General features: G+C 46.7%; 1 protein-coding gene across 1 annotated transcript in view; it reads left to right on the plus strand.

Moving 5' to 3' along the window:
- LOC126108823 (5'-AMP-activated protein kinase subunit gamma-2) overlaps window positions 1-16798 on the plus strand; it is a 1182277-nt gene that overhangs the window by 694981 nt on the left and 470498 nt on the right. The window contains exon 8 of the mRNA XM_049914186.1: window positions 9894-9933. Within this exon, the coding sequence (XP_049770143.1) occupies window positions 9894-9933 (40 nt within the window). The remainder of the gene's footprint in view (window positions 1-9893; window positions 9934-16798) is intronic.

Here is a 16798-nt window from a genome sequence, read left to right on the forward strand (position 1 = left end):
TTAATCAGGCTGGGCTCCACTGCAGTTATTGTTTCGGAAGAAGCGTCGTTTCTTGTTGGTGTCATTGCGTACTTGTTAGTCACATTCTGTGCTGTACTGTACAATTCCGGTCGAACTTTCATCGAGCTGTGTTACTTCTTAGTTACGTACTTGAGTTTCGCCCACCGGTCTACACGGAGGTGTGCTCGAACACCGAACTGCGTCGCATTTCGCGTGCAGTGCGGCAGATTGCAGAACGTAACAAACGACGCCTGTCACTACTCCAGTTACAATTGATGTCAATTGATGGGCCGTGTTAGCGATGAGCTGTGTGGTCCGGTCGGGAGAAAAGCACACCTGTGCGGGCCGCCGATGGGAACTCAACGAGCAGAGGAGGCAGCCGTGTTAATGCAGCGCGCAGTTCAGGTAAAATTACGCTGCCGAAACGGATTTTCCACTTTTATAGTTGTGCAATGCGTAACGATAGCTTTAGCTCCCCCTCCCCCCCCCCTTCGTGTGAACGGAAATGTGGAGAATTAGTACTGTTTAATGGTGATAAAGTCGTGATACCACGGGGCGGTGGAGAAAGCGAAAACTGTAGGGGAACACAGAAACTGAAATATATCCGAGAAATAATTGACGACGTAGGGTGAAAGTGATCCTCTGAGATGAAGAGGTTGCAAAAGGAGAGGAATTCGTGCCTGTTGTTGTTGTTGTTGTTGTTGTTGTTATTGTCGTTGTGGTCTTCAGTCCTGAGACTGGTTTCATGCAGCTCTCCACGCTACTCTATCCTGCGCAAGCTTCTTCATCTCCCAGTACCTACTGCAGCCTACATCCTTCTGAATCTGCTTAGTGTATTCATCTCTTGGTCTCCCTCTACGATTTTTACCCTCCACGCTGCCCTCCAATACTGAACTGGTGATCCCTTGACGCCTCAGTACATGTCCTACCAAACGATCCCTTCTTCTTGTCAAGTTGTGCCACCTCCTCTCCCCAATTCTATTCAATACCTTCTCATCATTTATGTCATCTACCCATCTAATCTTCGGCATTCTTCTGTAGCACCACATTTCGAAAACTTCTATTTTCTTCTTGTCCAAACTATTTATCGTCCATGTTTAACTTCCATACATGGCTACACTCCATACTAATACTTTCAGAAAAGACTTCCTGACTCTTAAATCTATATGTAAACAGATTTCTTCAGAAACGGTTTCCTTGCCATTGCCAGTCTACATTTCATATCCTCTCTACTTCGAGCATCATCAGTTATTTTGCTCCCCAAATACCAAAACTCCTTTACTACTTCAACTGTCTCATTTCCTAATCTAATTCCCTCGGCATCACCCGACTTAATTTGACTACATTCCATTATCCTCGTTTTTCTTTCGTTGATGTTCATCTTATATCCTCCTTTCAAAACACTGTCCATTCCGTTCAACTACTCTTCCAAATCCTTTGCTGTCTCTGACAGAATCACAATATCATCGGCGAAACTCAAAGTTTTTATTTCTTCTTCATGGATTTTAGTACCTACTCCGAAGTTTTCTTTTGTTTCCTTCACTGCTTGCTCAATATACAGATTCAATAACATCGGGGAGAGGCTAAAACCCTGGAATTATTATATTCTTCTTGAAGTTAGAGGGTATTTCGCCTGTTTCATACATCTTGCTCACCATATGGTAGAGTTTTATCAGGACTCGCTCTCCCAAGGCCGTCAGTAGTTCCAGTGGAATGTTGTCTACTCCGGGGGCCTTGTTTCGACTCAGGTCTTTCAGTGCTCTGTCAAACTCTTCACGCAGTATCGTATCCCTCATTTCATCTTCATCTACATTCTCTTCCATTTTCATAACATTGTTCTCAAGTACATCGCTCTTGTATATACCCTCTATATACTCCTTCCACCTTTCTGCTTTCCCGTCTTTGCTTAGAACTGGTTTTCCATCTGAGCTCTATTCATACACGTGGCTCTCTTTTCTCCAAATGTCTCTTTAATTTTCCCAATAGGCAGTATTCGTGCATGGTGGCTTGAGATCAGAAGAGTGACGATAGAAAAAATAGTAATACAAAGCTTGTAGTTTATCGCATAGTAGTGAAGGCAATTAGGTTCGAGAGTAAAGAAAGTCGGTCAGGCAAAACGGACATCTGGAACTGGTCGTGTGCTTGTTACCGGAAACATCCCAGTTTTCGTACGAAGCTGTGTAGGACAACTACGGAAAATTTCACACGTGAACATCTGTAGAGTGCAGGAAGCGGCGTCTTTGTATTTTTTTTTTCCAAATCCGAGACCACTACTACATTGTCGAGCGGTTAGTATAGCATTGTCATCCCCCCCCCCCCCCTCCTACACTTTGCCGTTCCATTCGCGAATGGGTCGTCGGAATAATAGTAGTCCGTACTGCTCCATGTAGTGGACTGACCCGACAGCCAATCCACTAGGACGGGTAGCCGAAAGGCACGCGTTTAAGCTCACGCAGGCTGGCGTGCGGTCTGGAAATTGACAAGGAATTATAGTAGCCAAAAATAGTACATAGCTTCTGGAATACTTAAGTTTAATTCATAATTGGTGAACATCTCTCTTGACTGTACATACTTCACAATCTCAATATTAACTGGTAATGGCGCCTTGCTAGGTCGTAGCAAATGACGTAGCTGAAGGCTAGGCTAACTATCGTCTCGGCAAATGAGAGCGTATTTGTCAGTGTAGCTTCGCTGGCAAAGTCGGCTGTACAACTGGGGCGAGTGCTAGGAAGTCTCTCTAGACCTGCCGTGTGCCGGCGCTCGGTCTGCAAAAACTGACAGTGGCGACAGGCGGGTCCGACGTATACTAACGGACCGCGGCCGATTTAAAGGCTACCACCTAGCAGGTGTGGTGTCTGGCGGTGACACCACACTCCACACTAGCTGTAATATCTCTGATTTTGTCGTTGTCATTTCACGACGCTTATGTGGGAGGAACTGATGTATTGCCAGAGTCTTCTAGCTCGTACAATCTCGAACAGTAGACCTCTCCGTATGATGCAGGAGGCCTGTCTTACAGCATGTGCTACTGGAGTTTGTGTGTGTGTGTGTGTGTGTGTGTGTGTGTGTGTGTGTGTGTGTGTGTGTGTAGGGGTGTGTGTGGGGGGTGGGGGGTGGTGTAGGGGTGTGTGTGGGGGGGGTGGGGGGTGGTGTAGGGGTGTGTGTGGGTGGGGTGTTTTGTGGGGGGGTGTATGTGGAGAGGGGTGTGTGTGGGGGTGTGTGTGTGTGCGGGGGGAGGGTGGGGGGTGTGTGTGTGTGGGGGGTGTGTATGTGTGTGGGGGGGTGTGGGCGGGGGGGAGGGTGGGGAGGAGGTGTGTGTGGGGGGTGTGTATGTGTGTGGGGGGGTGTGGGTGGGGGGGAGGGTGGGGAGGAGGTGTGTGTGGGGGGTGTGTATGTGTGTGGGGGGGTGTGGGTGGGGGGGAGGTGTGTGTGGGGGTGTGTGAGTGGGGAGTGTTTGTGTTGGGTGGGGGGGAGGTGTGTGTGTGTGTGTGTGTGTGTGGGGAGTGTTTGTGTTGGGTGGGGGTGCGGGTGTGGGGAGTGTTTGTGTTGGGTGTGTGTGTGTGTGTGGGGAGTGTTTGTGTTGGGTGGGGGTGCGGGTGTGAGGGGGGGTTGGGAGGTGTGTGTGGGGGGGTTGTGGGGGGTGTGGGCGTGTATCTGTAACGCTCCGTCTCTCTCTCCAACTACACAATCCTGTGACGAAACGCACCGCCCTTCGTTGCAAGTCCTTTTCCTCTTACGCAGGGTCTTGTGAAATTCTCGTTACAAGCTTCTGGGACCTGGAGAATGGAGTGATGAATACATATATTCCGAATAAGAACCCATGTCCGGAGACGTACGGCGGTTTCAGTTTACATGTTTAACTCGCCCACTTCTGCTTCAGTGCTTTAGGTACTGAATTAGGCGTGACGCGGTACAATTATTAGGTAACAATTCGAAAGAAACTGTAGGCAAACGTCCTTTTATTACTTAAAATAGGTAGGACATCAAACGGGCCGACTTGGAGCAGGAGAGGCACCAAAGGACGTTTTAATTTCCACTGTCTATACTTTCACAAATAAATTCATAAGACTTTGCCAGCATGACTAGGAAGGGTTCGGGATTCACTCTCTTAGCAGTGGAAGCCCAAAAATATAACAAAATAAATTGCTTTACGTGTGAAATTTCATCATTTTCTTTCACTTACTGTTGGCTGCATTTGTTGCTATAAGTTCACTTTCCTTCATAAGTAAGAAAGATTCTTCAATGAATTTTCCACAGCGTACAAACCATACTTAAAAGTGGTGTAAACTGTTACTGGCTACAGTTGTACAACTGAAACAGAAACAGTATCAGCATTCACTAAGAAAAAATTACTCGGAAGCAATCCTGGTGCATGTTCTGATGATGGAGAAAGGTGGCCGATGCTGGCTACGAGTATAAAATATGTAAGTCAGATGTGTTTTATTCCAGTCTTTGATCACAATATGAATTCTTCAGACGATGACCAGTTTTAATCCGTAATGACCATCCTCATGTTTTTTTTTTACACTGTGTCCCAAAGTGTCCATGTCCATGGTGTAAAAAAGATCTGAGGATGGTCATTACGGACTGAAACCGGTCATCATCTAAAGAATTCATATTGTGATCAAAGACTGGAATAAAAAACATTTGACAGTATTGGATCAGTGTTTGTATACGCGACCATGTCGCAGTTGGTGAAAATATGTAAGTAATTGCGTCAGTGAAAATATTAAACGTACATGTAAATGGAACGGACACATCAAATTGGTTGGTACACAAGTTTCGACTTAGCTCTTTGCCCTGCTCAGAAGATTTCTCCAAAGACTCTTGAAGTTCGCTGATTTTTTGCCGATGCTTCTCATTGTGTAAGAACATAGTTAAAGTCGGTGGGGAGAGAAAAAAATGTCACGCAATACCAAGGCACGACAAATAATTCCGTGGTAAGAAGAGTGCTGTCTCTATCGATCGATCTATCTATCTACATCTATCGCTCTATCTATCGATCTCGATCTTCCTGACTGTCAATCAATCTATCGATCTTCCGAGCTACAGGTCTTCCGATATATCGGTCGAGATAGCGATTATCCGGTATGTCGGTCACTGTATCGATATTCCCAAATCCTGGCAACCTATCGATCTTCCGACATGTAGGTTGACCTATTGATCTTCCGATCTATCGGTTAATCTGTCAATTTTCTGAGCTAACGGCCGATATTACGATCAGTCCATCGATCGAAATTTCGATCAATCTATCGATCGATATTACGATCGGTGTATCTATCAATCTATATATCCATCAATCAATCGGTCTATATTCCTATCTATCGACCGATGTATCTATCTATCTATCGACCGATGAATCTATCTATCGATCAATCTACACGTCGATAAGCCGATCGGTATATATGAATACGTCAATGGGTCGATTGATAGACCGATACGTCGATCTATGGATCTATTTATCGTTCGATCCATCGATCTGTACCTCCCTTCCTCCCCCACCCCCCCCCCCACTCTCTCAGCTGCTACTTTTTAACTGGCTCAGTCAGTAGTTCATCTATTCCGTCCAATTTATTCATTCATTCACTCACTACCTCATCAGTTAGTTATTCACTCACTACTGCATCACTTCATTTATTCCTACGTCATTGGTTCATTTACTCTTCGATTTACTCTATTTTGCTATTATTGCGCTGTGTAAATACGTGGAAATTTGTATGACAGTGTTCTCTGAATCTGCAAAGAGACGCGTTCTTGTCTGCGGCACAGATGTCTCCGCGGGATGTATTTCACTGGTTTGAGATTAAATCTTACTTGCGACATGGTGTCAGCCGACTGAATGATGGTTTCTTCCTGTTGCAGCTTGTCTCGCCTGCTGCTCGACTTTCTCTACATCCGTATAGCAAACATGACCTGAGAACAGCCTCTTCATCATTGTGCGTCCACCGTCACTTCTTCTGTCTCGCCACGCTCTAGTCCTGAAGGGCTGCAGTGGGGAAAACTTGCACAATACAACCTGCGTTTGCCCTCACAGCGTCTGAGCATTACCGTAGTGTGCTCAACCGTGACACACCATGTTGGTGGAGCAGAGGAAATGTGGACTGTAACCTCTTATGTCTAGTGCATTGTGTACCTGACGTTCTGAGTGAAAGCGCCGGAGTAAAGACAAGGAGTCGCAGTGTCGACGGCCGAGGGATATTACGGTGACACTCCATCAAACCCGAACAGTCCAGAGCACGCCAAGCTGATGTCCTGTCTAATTTTGCCCACGAGAATGTCGTTTTCTCCAGTCTTAGCTTCCGGGGCTCCGTATAATGACACCAAGCTGAAACGCATTGCAGTGTGTGAGTAACAGATTTGGTTCCATTCTCGTCTGATTAAGTTCCAGTATGAGCTGGGACCACATCTCGTGGTGGCTTTCCTTCCTGGATCCAGCGTGTACTGTTGTTGTACGAAATTGCCTTCGTCCGACTGGATGCTCAAGAATGTAAACGTAGAATAGCCTATTATGTAGCTGCAGCCGTGAAGACTCTTGATCGTTAAGATTGGGTGAGCGGTTATTTTAGAACCTTCAAAATTAAATAGACCGACGCAGACTTCAATAAAGCCACACCCCAAACTAGGGTGGTCTTCCATTGCAGTGACTGAACCTGTTTTCCTCTACGTAGGTCTCCATTCTGTTATCGTGCCGAGCTTTCCTGGACTTTGCAGCTGGCCGAATGTTCTAGGAAGGATTTGCCTGGCGGCGTGCACTATTTTTCCATACCGGCTGGAGGGTAACAGTTTGATCCTCCAGGAACAGTGAATGATGTTTCGCAGGAGTCATAAGGCATAGTGGTCGCGTCCGTTATAAACACACCAGACTGGTAGACGGGTAATAGAGTTCGTCCCGTTTCGTAGTTGAGGCATGAATTTGGTGGAGTGCAGTGCAATCCACTGTTGGTGAACATTTGTTATTCTGGTGCGCCCCTTTCTTACCATTCAAGTGGTTGGTGAGTGAGTAGAGGTGAAAGATTTGAGGAGCACCCGCAGTGAAATTGCAGTAGTGTGGCCCGTGTTAGAGAAGAATAGGAGTGTAGTGAGAGAAAGGGTGTGTGTGCGCTCTGAGAAGACATGGCGAGCTACTTCCGCTGGATCAAGGGCGTCGGCTCCAGAGGCAAGGACGACGCTGGGAGCCCCTTCCAGAAGCCGCGCAGCCGCTCGCTGGACTCCAGGTCGCTGGAACTGTCGGGCGTGCGCATGCTGCTGCATAATGTAAGCCACACAGAGAAGAAATGTGTGTGTCATGAAAGAGTGAGTGAGTGGCAAATAGTGCAGGAATGGGTGAATGCAAAGGAGAAAGAATTAATGAAATATTTATTTACTTTTAGTGCCCATACCGTGCATCATGACACTGTTTAAGTGCGTACGTGGTAGGCTATGCATCATGAAGAAATAAGTTGCTTCATTTTCGAAGGAAAATTCTGTTTGCTGATCCTTAGCTGATAAAGTATTTCTTTTGCAATATAGCTTCCGCAGCTCCACCCTTTGTGAATTTGTTTCTTCATATTTCGCCTGTTGCCATAAGCTTCTTGGTCACAGCTTCATTTGCAAGTGGCCATTATTGCATACTGCAAAACTGTCGATCTGGAACCTCGCATCGTTAGTGACAGAAGGCAGTAACAGGTCGAGAAACATGGAATGTAAATCAGAAAAATAGAAACTACAAATGGCAGCTGTGGAATGTCAGTATTAAAAGAAAACTAAAAAAAAAAATCTTGCATAAATACGGATACGGCACATACTAGCCGATAACAGATTATGTCATTTCTCCTTACTGGCAAAAATTACGATTTTTTGAGGTTATTGCAGGAAAAGGTGATGAATAGTACAAATACTGGTACATTAATAGTTTTTGAAACGATATTGCTGAACAATGTTCTGCTTGTATGATGGCGTCTATAATGTAAGGATTAAACAACATGTAGGGGTATGGCACTATCGCCTGGTTTTACTGAAACTTCTTTTGAGGATACACACTCAGTTAAGTGTGCAGGTGTCAGCCTCGTAAAAAGTCCGTGGTGGTTCTGTAATGAATGAGATTGACTGAATAAAAGAAAAGTGTGGATGAGATTGGAATGAATCAATAATTGAGTGCGAGTGTGGATTATATATTCAGTAATTCAGTGAACGGGGCAACGAATTAGGGGATGAGGAAGAGTATCGGTAGATACAACGGATGGGAGGGTGGGTGAGGTAATGAATAATGGAATGCATGAATGAATGAAATAGCCAATGAAGAAATGATTGGATGGATTAGGTGGGTGGGTGGATGAGGCAATGAATGAATGAGTGAGTGAATGGGCGGAGGACTTGGTGAATGGGCGGAGGACTTGGTGAATGGGCGGAGGACTTGGTGAATGGGCGGAGGACTTGGTGAATGGGCGGAGGACTTGGTGAATGGGCGGAGGACTTGGTGAATGGGCGGAGGACTTGGTGAATGGGCGGAGGACTTGGTGAATGGGCGGAGGACTTGGTGAATGAATGGTTGGATTGATAAAATTGGTCATTCGAGTAATGGGACAGTGAATGAATTTAAAGACTAGGTGGATGAACGATAGTGATTTCCAGTGAATCGATAAAGTTGTCAGACACAGATTTGCTGTCGTTGTCGTTGTTGTGGTCTTCAGTCCAGAGACTGGTTTGATGCAGCTCTCCATGCTACTCTCTCCTGTGCAAGCTTCTTCATCTCCCAGTATCTACTGCAACCTACATCCTTCTGAATCTGCTTAGTGTATTCATCTCTTGATCTCCCCCTACGATTTTTACCCCCCCACGCTGCCCTCCAATACTAAATTGGTGATCCCTTGATGCCTCAGAACATGTCCTACCAACCGATCCCTTCTTCTGGTCAAGTTGTGCCACAAACTTCTCTTCTCCCCAATCCTATTCAATACTTCCTCATTAGTTATGTGATCTACCCATCTAATCTTCAGCATTCTTCTGTAGCACCACATTTCAAAAGCTTCTATTCTCTTCTTGTCCAAACTATTTATCGTCCACGTTTCACTTCCATACATAGCTACACTCCATACAAATACTTTCAGAAATGACTTCCTGACACTTAAATCTATACTCGATGTTAACAAATGTCTCTTCTTCAGAAACGCTTTCCTTGCCATTGCCCGTCTACATTTTATATCCTCTCTACTTCGACCATCATCAGTTATTTTGCTCCCCAAATAGCAAAACTCCTTTACTACTTTAAGTGTCTCATTTCCTAATCTAATACCCTCAACATAACCCGACTTAATTCGACAACATTCCATTATCCTCGTTTTGCTTTTGTTGATGCTCATCTCATATCCTCGCTTCAAGACACCGTCCATTCCGTTCAACTGCTCTTTCAAGTCCTTTGCTGTCTCTGACAGAATTACAATGTCATCGGCGAACCTCAAAGTTTTTATTTCTTCTCCACGGATTTTAATACCTACTCCAAATTTTTCTTTTGTTTCCTTTACTGCTTGCTCAATATACAGATTGAATAACATCGGGGAGAGACTACAACCCTGTCTTACTCCCTTCCCAACCACTGCTTCCCTTTCATGTCCCTCGACTCTTACAACTGCCATCTGGTTTCTGTACAAATTGTAAATAGCCTTTCGCTCCCTGTATTTTACCCCTGCCACCTTCAGAGTTTGAAAGAGACACAGATTATTTGAATTTTATTGTGAGAGAAAGTGAGAGGGGAAGCTAAAATGGAAGAGGTAGATTTGAAGTAATTTACAGTCTGGAAGTGTGATTGAAGAGGTCCGTAGCCTAATATTGCTATTGTGTGAGTTGTAGTGCCCAGTGCAAAATATATATGTAAAGTCAAGGCAAGTTTGTAACAACAACTTGTTTTTTTGTTGCAGAGGGCGGCCGCTCACCACCACCACCAGGTCGCCGCGCAGAGTGAGTACAACTACAAACTACAAACCCTGCTAGCCTTAGCCTCTAGTATTGACTGCCCCGTGGCGTCATTGACCGAGGTGCGTGCCATGCCTCTCTCCCCCCACTGCTGTGTCCTGTGAGACATCTGTCGCTGCTAAGCGACCAGGGTGCGCGTGTCGACGTGCTCGTCACTAATGCCGAACGGATTTTCCTAATTGAATGCGTTTTATATTCCTCACTGGTGTGATCCTTGCAGAACTCGAGATACTAGCGGGGTACTCTGCTATTTTCACTGTCCTTGATCCATATGTTAACTATGATTAACAGATTCGCCATCATGGTTTTGTTCGTGATTTTATAACATTCGCTGCTGCTGCGAGTCAAAAGTTTTTTTTTTCTTTTTTTTTTTGCCTGCGCGGAGCGTTTCTGGACACAGTTGTAATTATCGAGTGCGTGTTCCGTGTACCGTAACATTCCAGGCATGCTGTACGAAATGTATGAGGTACCGCTTTATTCTGATGCATTTATTGTAATGTTAACATGTGCAATTCTGTAATTGGGTATGTATCTTTGGCCATAGATAATGGCGAATTTGGAGATCATTTTTTCCTAGTGGTTAGGAAATTGATGTGATCTACATCATTTGTGCGAATGTCTACATTCGAGGCTCAGTTAGGTTTCCAGCCTGAAAGTTATTTATGTTAGTACATGCTACACGTATACACTTCTGCTTAAATAAAATTGTCACTGTTCCCTGTAAGTCTGTCATAGTACCTGATTATTTCTGGACTTGTACTTTTCTGCCCAAAGAAGATCGGAATGGGTTTGAAAGTCGGTTGTCACGGGCGTTAAACCGTGGTAAAAAAAAATACCTCATTTTTCTGACTGACAAGGGAAGTACCCGAGCAGGAACAGCTAGAACCGAAATATTTCAGATAAGTGATGCGGCTACTTTAACACCCACCGAGGTCACGTATCACTAAAAAATGTTTTTTTGCGTACAATCGATATTCAACACTTATGGATGTAGAGACAGAAATACACTCCTGGAAATTGAAATAAGAACACCGTGAATTCATTGTCCCAGGAAGGGGAAACTTTATTGACACATTCCTGGGGTCAGATACATCACATGATCACACTGACAGAACCACAGGCACATAGACACAGGCGACAGAGCATGCACAATGTCGGCAATAGTACAGTGTATATCCACCTTTCGCAGCAATGCAGGCTGCTATTCTCCCATGGAGACGATCGTAGAGATGCTGGATGTAGTCCTGTGGAACGGCTTGCCATGCCATTTCCACCTGGCGCCTCAGTTGGACCAGCGTTCGTGCTGGACGTGCAGACCGCGTGAGACGACGCTTCATCCAGTCCCAAACATGCTCAATGGGGGACAGATCCAGAGATCTTGCTGGCCAGGGTAGTTGACTTACAGCTTCTAGAGCACGTTGTGTGGCACGGGATACATGCGGACGTGCATTGTCCTGTTGGAACAGCAAGTTCCCTTGCCGGTCTAGGAATGGTAGAACGATGGGTTCGGTGACGGTTTGGATGTACCGTGCACTATTCAGTGTCCCCTCGACGCTCACCAGTGGTGTACGGCCAGTGTAGGAGATCGCTCCCCACACCGTGATGCCGGGTGTTGGCCCTGTGTGCCTCGGTCGTATGCAGTCCTGATTGTGGCGCTCACCTGCACGGCGCCAAACACGCATACGACCATCATTGGCACCAAGGCAGAAGCGACTCTCATCGCTGAAGACGACACGTCTCCATTCGTCCCTCCATTCACGCCTGTCGCGACACCACTGGAGGCGGGCTGCACGATGTTGGGGCGTGAGCGGAAGACGGCCTAACGGTGTGCGGGACCGTAGCCCAGCTTCACGGAGACGGTTGCGAATGGTCCTCGCCGATACCCCAGGAGCAACAATGTCCCTAATTTGCTGGGAAGTGGCGGTGCGGTCCCCTACGGCACTGCGTAGGATCCTACGGTCTTGGCGTGCATCCGTGCGTCGCTGCGGTCCGGTCCCAGGTCGACGGGCACGTGCACCTTCCGCCGACCACTGGCGACAACATCGATGTACTGTGGAGACCTCACGCCCCACGTGTTGAGCAATTCGGCGGTACGTCCACCCGGCCTCCCGCATGCCCACTATACGCCCTCGCTCAAAGTCCGTCAACTGCACATACGGTTCACGTCCACGCTGTCGCGGCATGCTACCAGTGTTAAAGACTGCGACGGAGCTCCGTATGCCACGGCAAACTGGCTGACTCTGACGGCGGCGGTGCACAAATGCTGCGCAGCTAGCGCCATTCGACGGCCAACACCGCGGTTCCTGGTGTGTCCGCTGTGCCGTGCGTGTGATCATTGCTTGTACAGCCCTCTCGCAGTGTCCGGAGCAAGAATGGTGGGTCTGACACACCGGTGTCAATGTGTTCTTTTTTCCATTTCCAGGAGTGTAGAAGTCGTGTGTAGATACGATTCCGTGTAGAAGACAGCTATGGTGAACAGATTTGTAAGTGCTAAACACGAGGTACTGCGAAACGAGATGGATTATAACAAAGAGGATGTGATTGGATAGTGGAAGCTGAGTGGTATCAGTTACCTGCTACTGTACTAAAATTGATTACCGGTTTCGAAGTTGCAGCCATCGTCGGATCTAATGATTTCGACAGCGCCTTAATGATGTCTGCAAAGCTGAAACCGGAAATCGCTTTTAATAAAGTATCGCGTTGTCACAGATTCACTTTACCTCCTTTAGTTGTTGTCTGCGAATTTAGACTTTCACAGCGAATCTCGATGGTGAAATCTTGACGAATTATCAGCCGAGCCAAGGCGTCGTTCTGCGGCAACGTTTCAACAAATTTCCTATTTCTCTTCACCTGAAAAGGACATGTACAAACTTGTTGAAACGTTGCCGCACACCGACGCCTTGATTTGACTTCGTTGTTCTCAGCAGCTGGCGTCTCTTCTTTAGTTCGTTTTAACATTTTGAAAACTGTTGGTCACAGAAGGATAATTCCAATAACGTATCGCACACATTAAATAATGTTGTATATTCTTCTTCTTCGCGCTCACAGGCACTGTAGACCACGCACTGTCCGGACGACCTCCTTCCACGTTCTTGTACGCCTCCCTGTCTTTTTCCACCCTGCCTGTATTCCTTATGCTGCAACGTCGTCCTCTGCGTCATATTTCCATCGTGTGCGAGGTCAGTCCAATGATGTTGTTGCTTGAAGACTTCCCTCAAATGCCCTCTTTGGAATTCCGTTGGTTTTCAATCCAGCCACATGACCATGTTATTGCAGTCTTCTGTACAATAGTGGGTTGCTTCATTAACTGATAAATTTCAGTGTCATTTCCAACATCCATATGTCACTCTCCTACACAGGTCCCCAGATTTTTCTCACCACTTTTCTTACAAAAATATTCTCACTACTTTTCTTACGGAACCAGTCCCTTCACTTTTCTTGCGGAACCAGTCCCTTCACTTTTCTTGCAGAACCAGTCCCTTCACTTTTCTTGCAGAACCAGTCCCTTCACTTTTCTTGCAGAACCAGTCCCTTCACTTTTCTTGCAGAACCAGTCCCTTCACTTTTCTTGCGGAACCAGTCCCTTAACTTTTCTTGCGGAACCAGTCCCTTAACTTTTCTTGCGGAACCAGTCCCTTAACTTTTCTTGCGGAACCAGTCCCTTAACTTTTCTTGCGGAACCAGTCCCTTAACTTTTCTTGCGGAACCAGTCCCTTAACTTTTCTTGCGGAACTGTTCCCACCACTCTTCTTGCGGAACCGTTCCCACCACTCTTCTTGCGGAACCGTTCCCACCACTCTTCTTGCGGAGCCGTTCCCACCACTCTTCTTGCGGAACTGTTCCCACCACTCTTCTTGCGGAGCCGTTCCCGCCACTCTTCTTGCGGAGCCGTTCCCGCCACTCTTCTTGCGGAGCCGTTCCCGCCACTCTTCTTGCGGAGCCGTTCCCGCCACTCTTCTTGCGGAGCCGTTCCCGCCACTCTTCTTGCGGAGCCGTTCCCGCCACTCTTCTTGCGGAGCCGTTCCCGCCACTCTTCTTGCGGAGCCGTTCCCGCAACTCTTCTTGCGGAGCCGTTCCCGCAACTCTTCTTGCGGAGCCGTTCCCGCAACTCTTCTTGCGGAGCCGTTCCCGCCACTCTTCTTGCGGAGCCGTTCCCGCCACTCTTCTTGCGGAGCCGTTCCCGCCACTCTTCTTGCGGAGCCGTTCCCGCCACTCTTCTTGCGGAGCCGTTCCCGCCACTCTTCTTGCGGAGCCGTTCCCGCCACTCTTCTTGCGGAGCCGTTCCCGCCACTCTTCTTGCGGAGCCGTTGCCGCCACTCTTCTTGCGGAGCCGTTCCCGCCACTCTTCTTGCGGAACCGTTCCGTTCCCGCCACTAAACGCGTTTCTCGCGGAACCGTTCCCGCCACTAAACGCGTTTCTCGCGGAACCGTTCCCGCCACTAAACGCGTTTCTCGCAGAACCGTTCCCACCACTAAACGCGTTTCTCGCGGAACCGTTCTCACCACTTTCTTTATGGAAACATTCAGTTTTTCTCTCTCTTTCGTGGTAAGTGTCCACCTTTGCGATTCATACAGTACCACTGGTCAGATATGGTTGTATATATCTTCATCTTAGTAGTGACTGACAAAGCTTTACTTTAGAGTGAGCTGCTCTGAGTGTACAAACATCTTCATCTTACACTGTTCCGTCATTTATATCGAGTGTTACGATATTTTTATTGCTCAAGCACGATTCAAGGTATTTAAACTGGTCACTTTTCAATTCTGAATCTAGAATTGCTGTGAATTGAAAAGTGTGGCTTTGGGCTTATGACTCGACCTATTTCCATATATTCCGTTTTTTCGCAGTTTATCAAGAGTCCCATTATGCTGGTACTGTACCTGAGAGATCTGTACATGTCGTTGCGCTCTTTTTCCGTTTCACGGAGTAAGAGAGCCAGGAGTTTCACTTCACTGTGTCTGAATCGGAGACCACCGTATAGCTGTAAATTTCTCTCTCAATCCACTTCCTCCGACGCAGGGTCGAAGAGAACACATGAAACAGCATCTCCCTCTCATAAACCTGCTTTGGTTGGAAAATTGGAGGATATGGGACCTCCCAACTTCACTACTACCTGTGGACCACTCATGCACACTTGTATCACCCTAATTGCTTCATTGGGTGTCCTAAATTCTCTTAGTGTGTTGTAGAGGCTACTTCTGTGGACGCTGTCACAAACTCGCTGGAAATCAATGAACAGACAGTGGGTGTTGTGAATCAGCCAGTTTTCATACCACTTTCGAAATATTGGAAGTGAATGGCGAGTTGGAGTTCGACAGGTAAATGAATAGCTACCGCCACATTTATTCAGTTCTCGCCGTAGAGGCGTGGTGCAATAGATGTAACCTCGGTTCTTTAGTTTGGCATACGAACAACCAGCTGAAAAAATTCTGCCGGCGGATCACAAAAAAAGGTGAATATACTGCTTCAACCTTGAGAGACTGTGACAGAAAAGTGGGAAACCAGCTGTCTCAGCTCTCATTCCGCCCCAAAATCCTTCCACCCAGTCGCTCTCTGTAGTTAATCCTTCATTCTCAACATCTGTGTCTCGCTACTGCTTTCTATAATCTCTCTCTCTCTCTCTCTCTCTCTCTCTCTCTCTCTCTCTCTCTCTCTTTCTTTCTTTGTTCCCCGATTGGCACGTTCTCCTGTTCATCTCTCCCTCTGTCACTTTCAACTCTTTCTGTCGCCCTTCCTCACTTCCACCGTCTTTTCTGTCACACTGCCATTGTCTTTGTCTATTTCTCTTCATTTCCACTTTCTCTTTCTTACGTACAGTGCACTGTCTTTCTCTTCAGCTAGCACTGCCTGCTCTTCACATACGTGCTTGGATTAGTTTGAGTTTTGACCCCTGTATGACTAACTTCAACACTTGCTAATAGAGGATGGGGGAAAGTGGGCAAATTTTCTCGCGTTGAAGTATTCCGGTTGTACATTGTGTGTCCCTTCGGAAGTTAGATGTGGGAGCTGGAGAGGTGTAGAGAGATTGAATAAGAGTCTCTGACCGCTCTTCCCACCAACCTGTCGTCTTGTTGAGTTGCGTCCCCAGCGCAGGAGACAGCTCGTCGGTCGTGGATCATGTTCGACGGAGGCTGCTATGCTCTCTGTTCGAACCTGTGACTGTGCTTTCTGCGGGAAGCCACTTGCACAGGTTAGTCTCTGCAGCTACAGAGGGCAAGACTGTAGTACTGACAATGATGGTAGGCTCATTAATGTTTCCTGTTTGGTTGTTATTCAAATATTCACACGTTTACACTGTCTTTTACAACATTCTACACAGCTTTCGTAATTGTCTGTGTCTTAAGTTTTCCATCCAACTTCCGAAAAAAGATACACGTCTGGCTCCTCCAATACGCACTGGACAGAGTATTACATATATATTCACAACTAAGTTACGCCCGATACAGAGTACAATATGTCCGACTCTGAAGAACACCCGAAACAGAGTGACTATATTCCAGCCCGAGTACTTTGCCTCCCAGGCGCGCCCAAGCGACCCAGAGATGCCCGAAGCTCTTTAGTTGCAATATAGTTACTCTTATGTTTCTGAAAGTTAGTGAAATTTAATAAAGGAAAACGATAGACTCTTAGGGTAGGCCGGCCGGGGTGGCCGAGCGGCTCTAGGCGCTTCAGTCTGGAATGGCGCGAGCGCTACGGTCGCAAGTTCGAATCCTGCCTCGGGCATGGATGTGTGTGATGTCCTTAGGTTAGTTAGGTTTAAGCAGTTCTAAGTTCTAGGGGACTGCTGACCTCAGAAGTGAAGTCCCATAGTGCTCAGAGCCATTTTGAACCATTTTGAACTCTTAGGGT

This window comes from Schistocerca cancellata, chromosome 11 (genome assembly GCF_023864275.1).
Source record: "Schistocerca cancellata isolate TAMUIC-IGC-003103 chromosome 11, iqSchCanc2.1, whole genome shotgun sequence".
Lineage (NCBI taxonomy): Eukaryota > Metazoa > Arthropoda > Insecta > Orthoptera > Acrididae > Schistocerca > Schistocerca cancellata.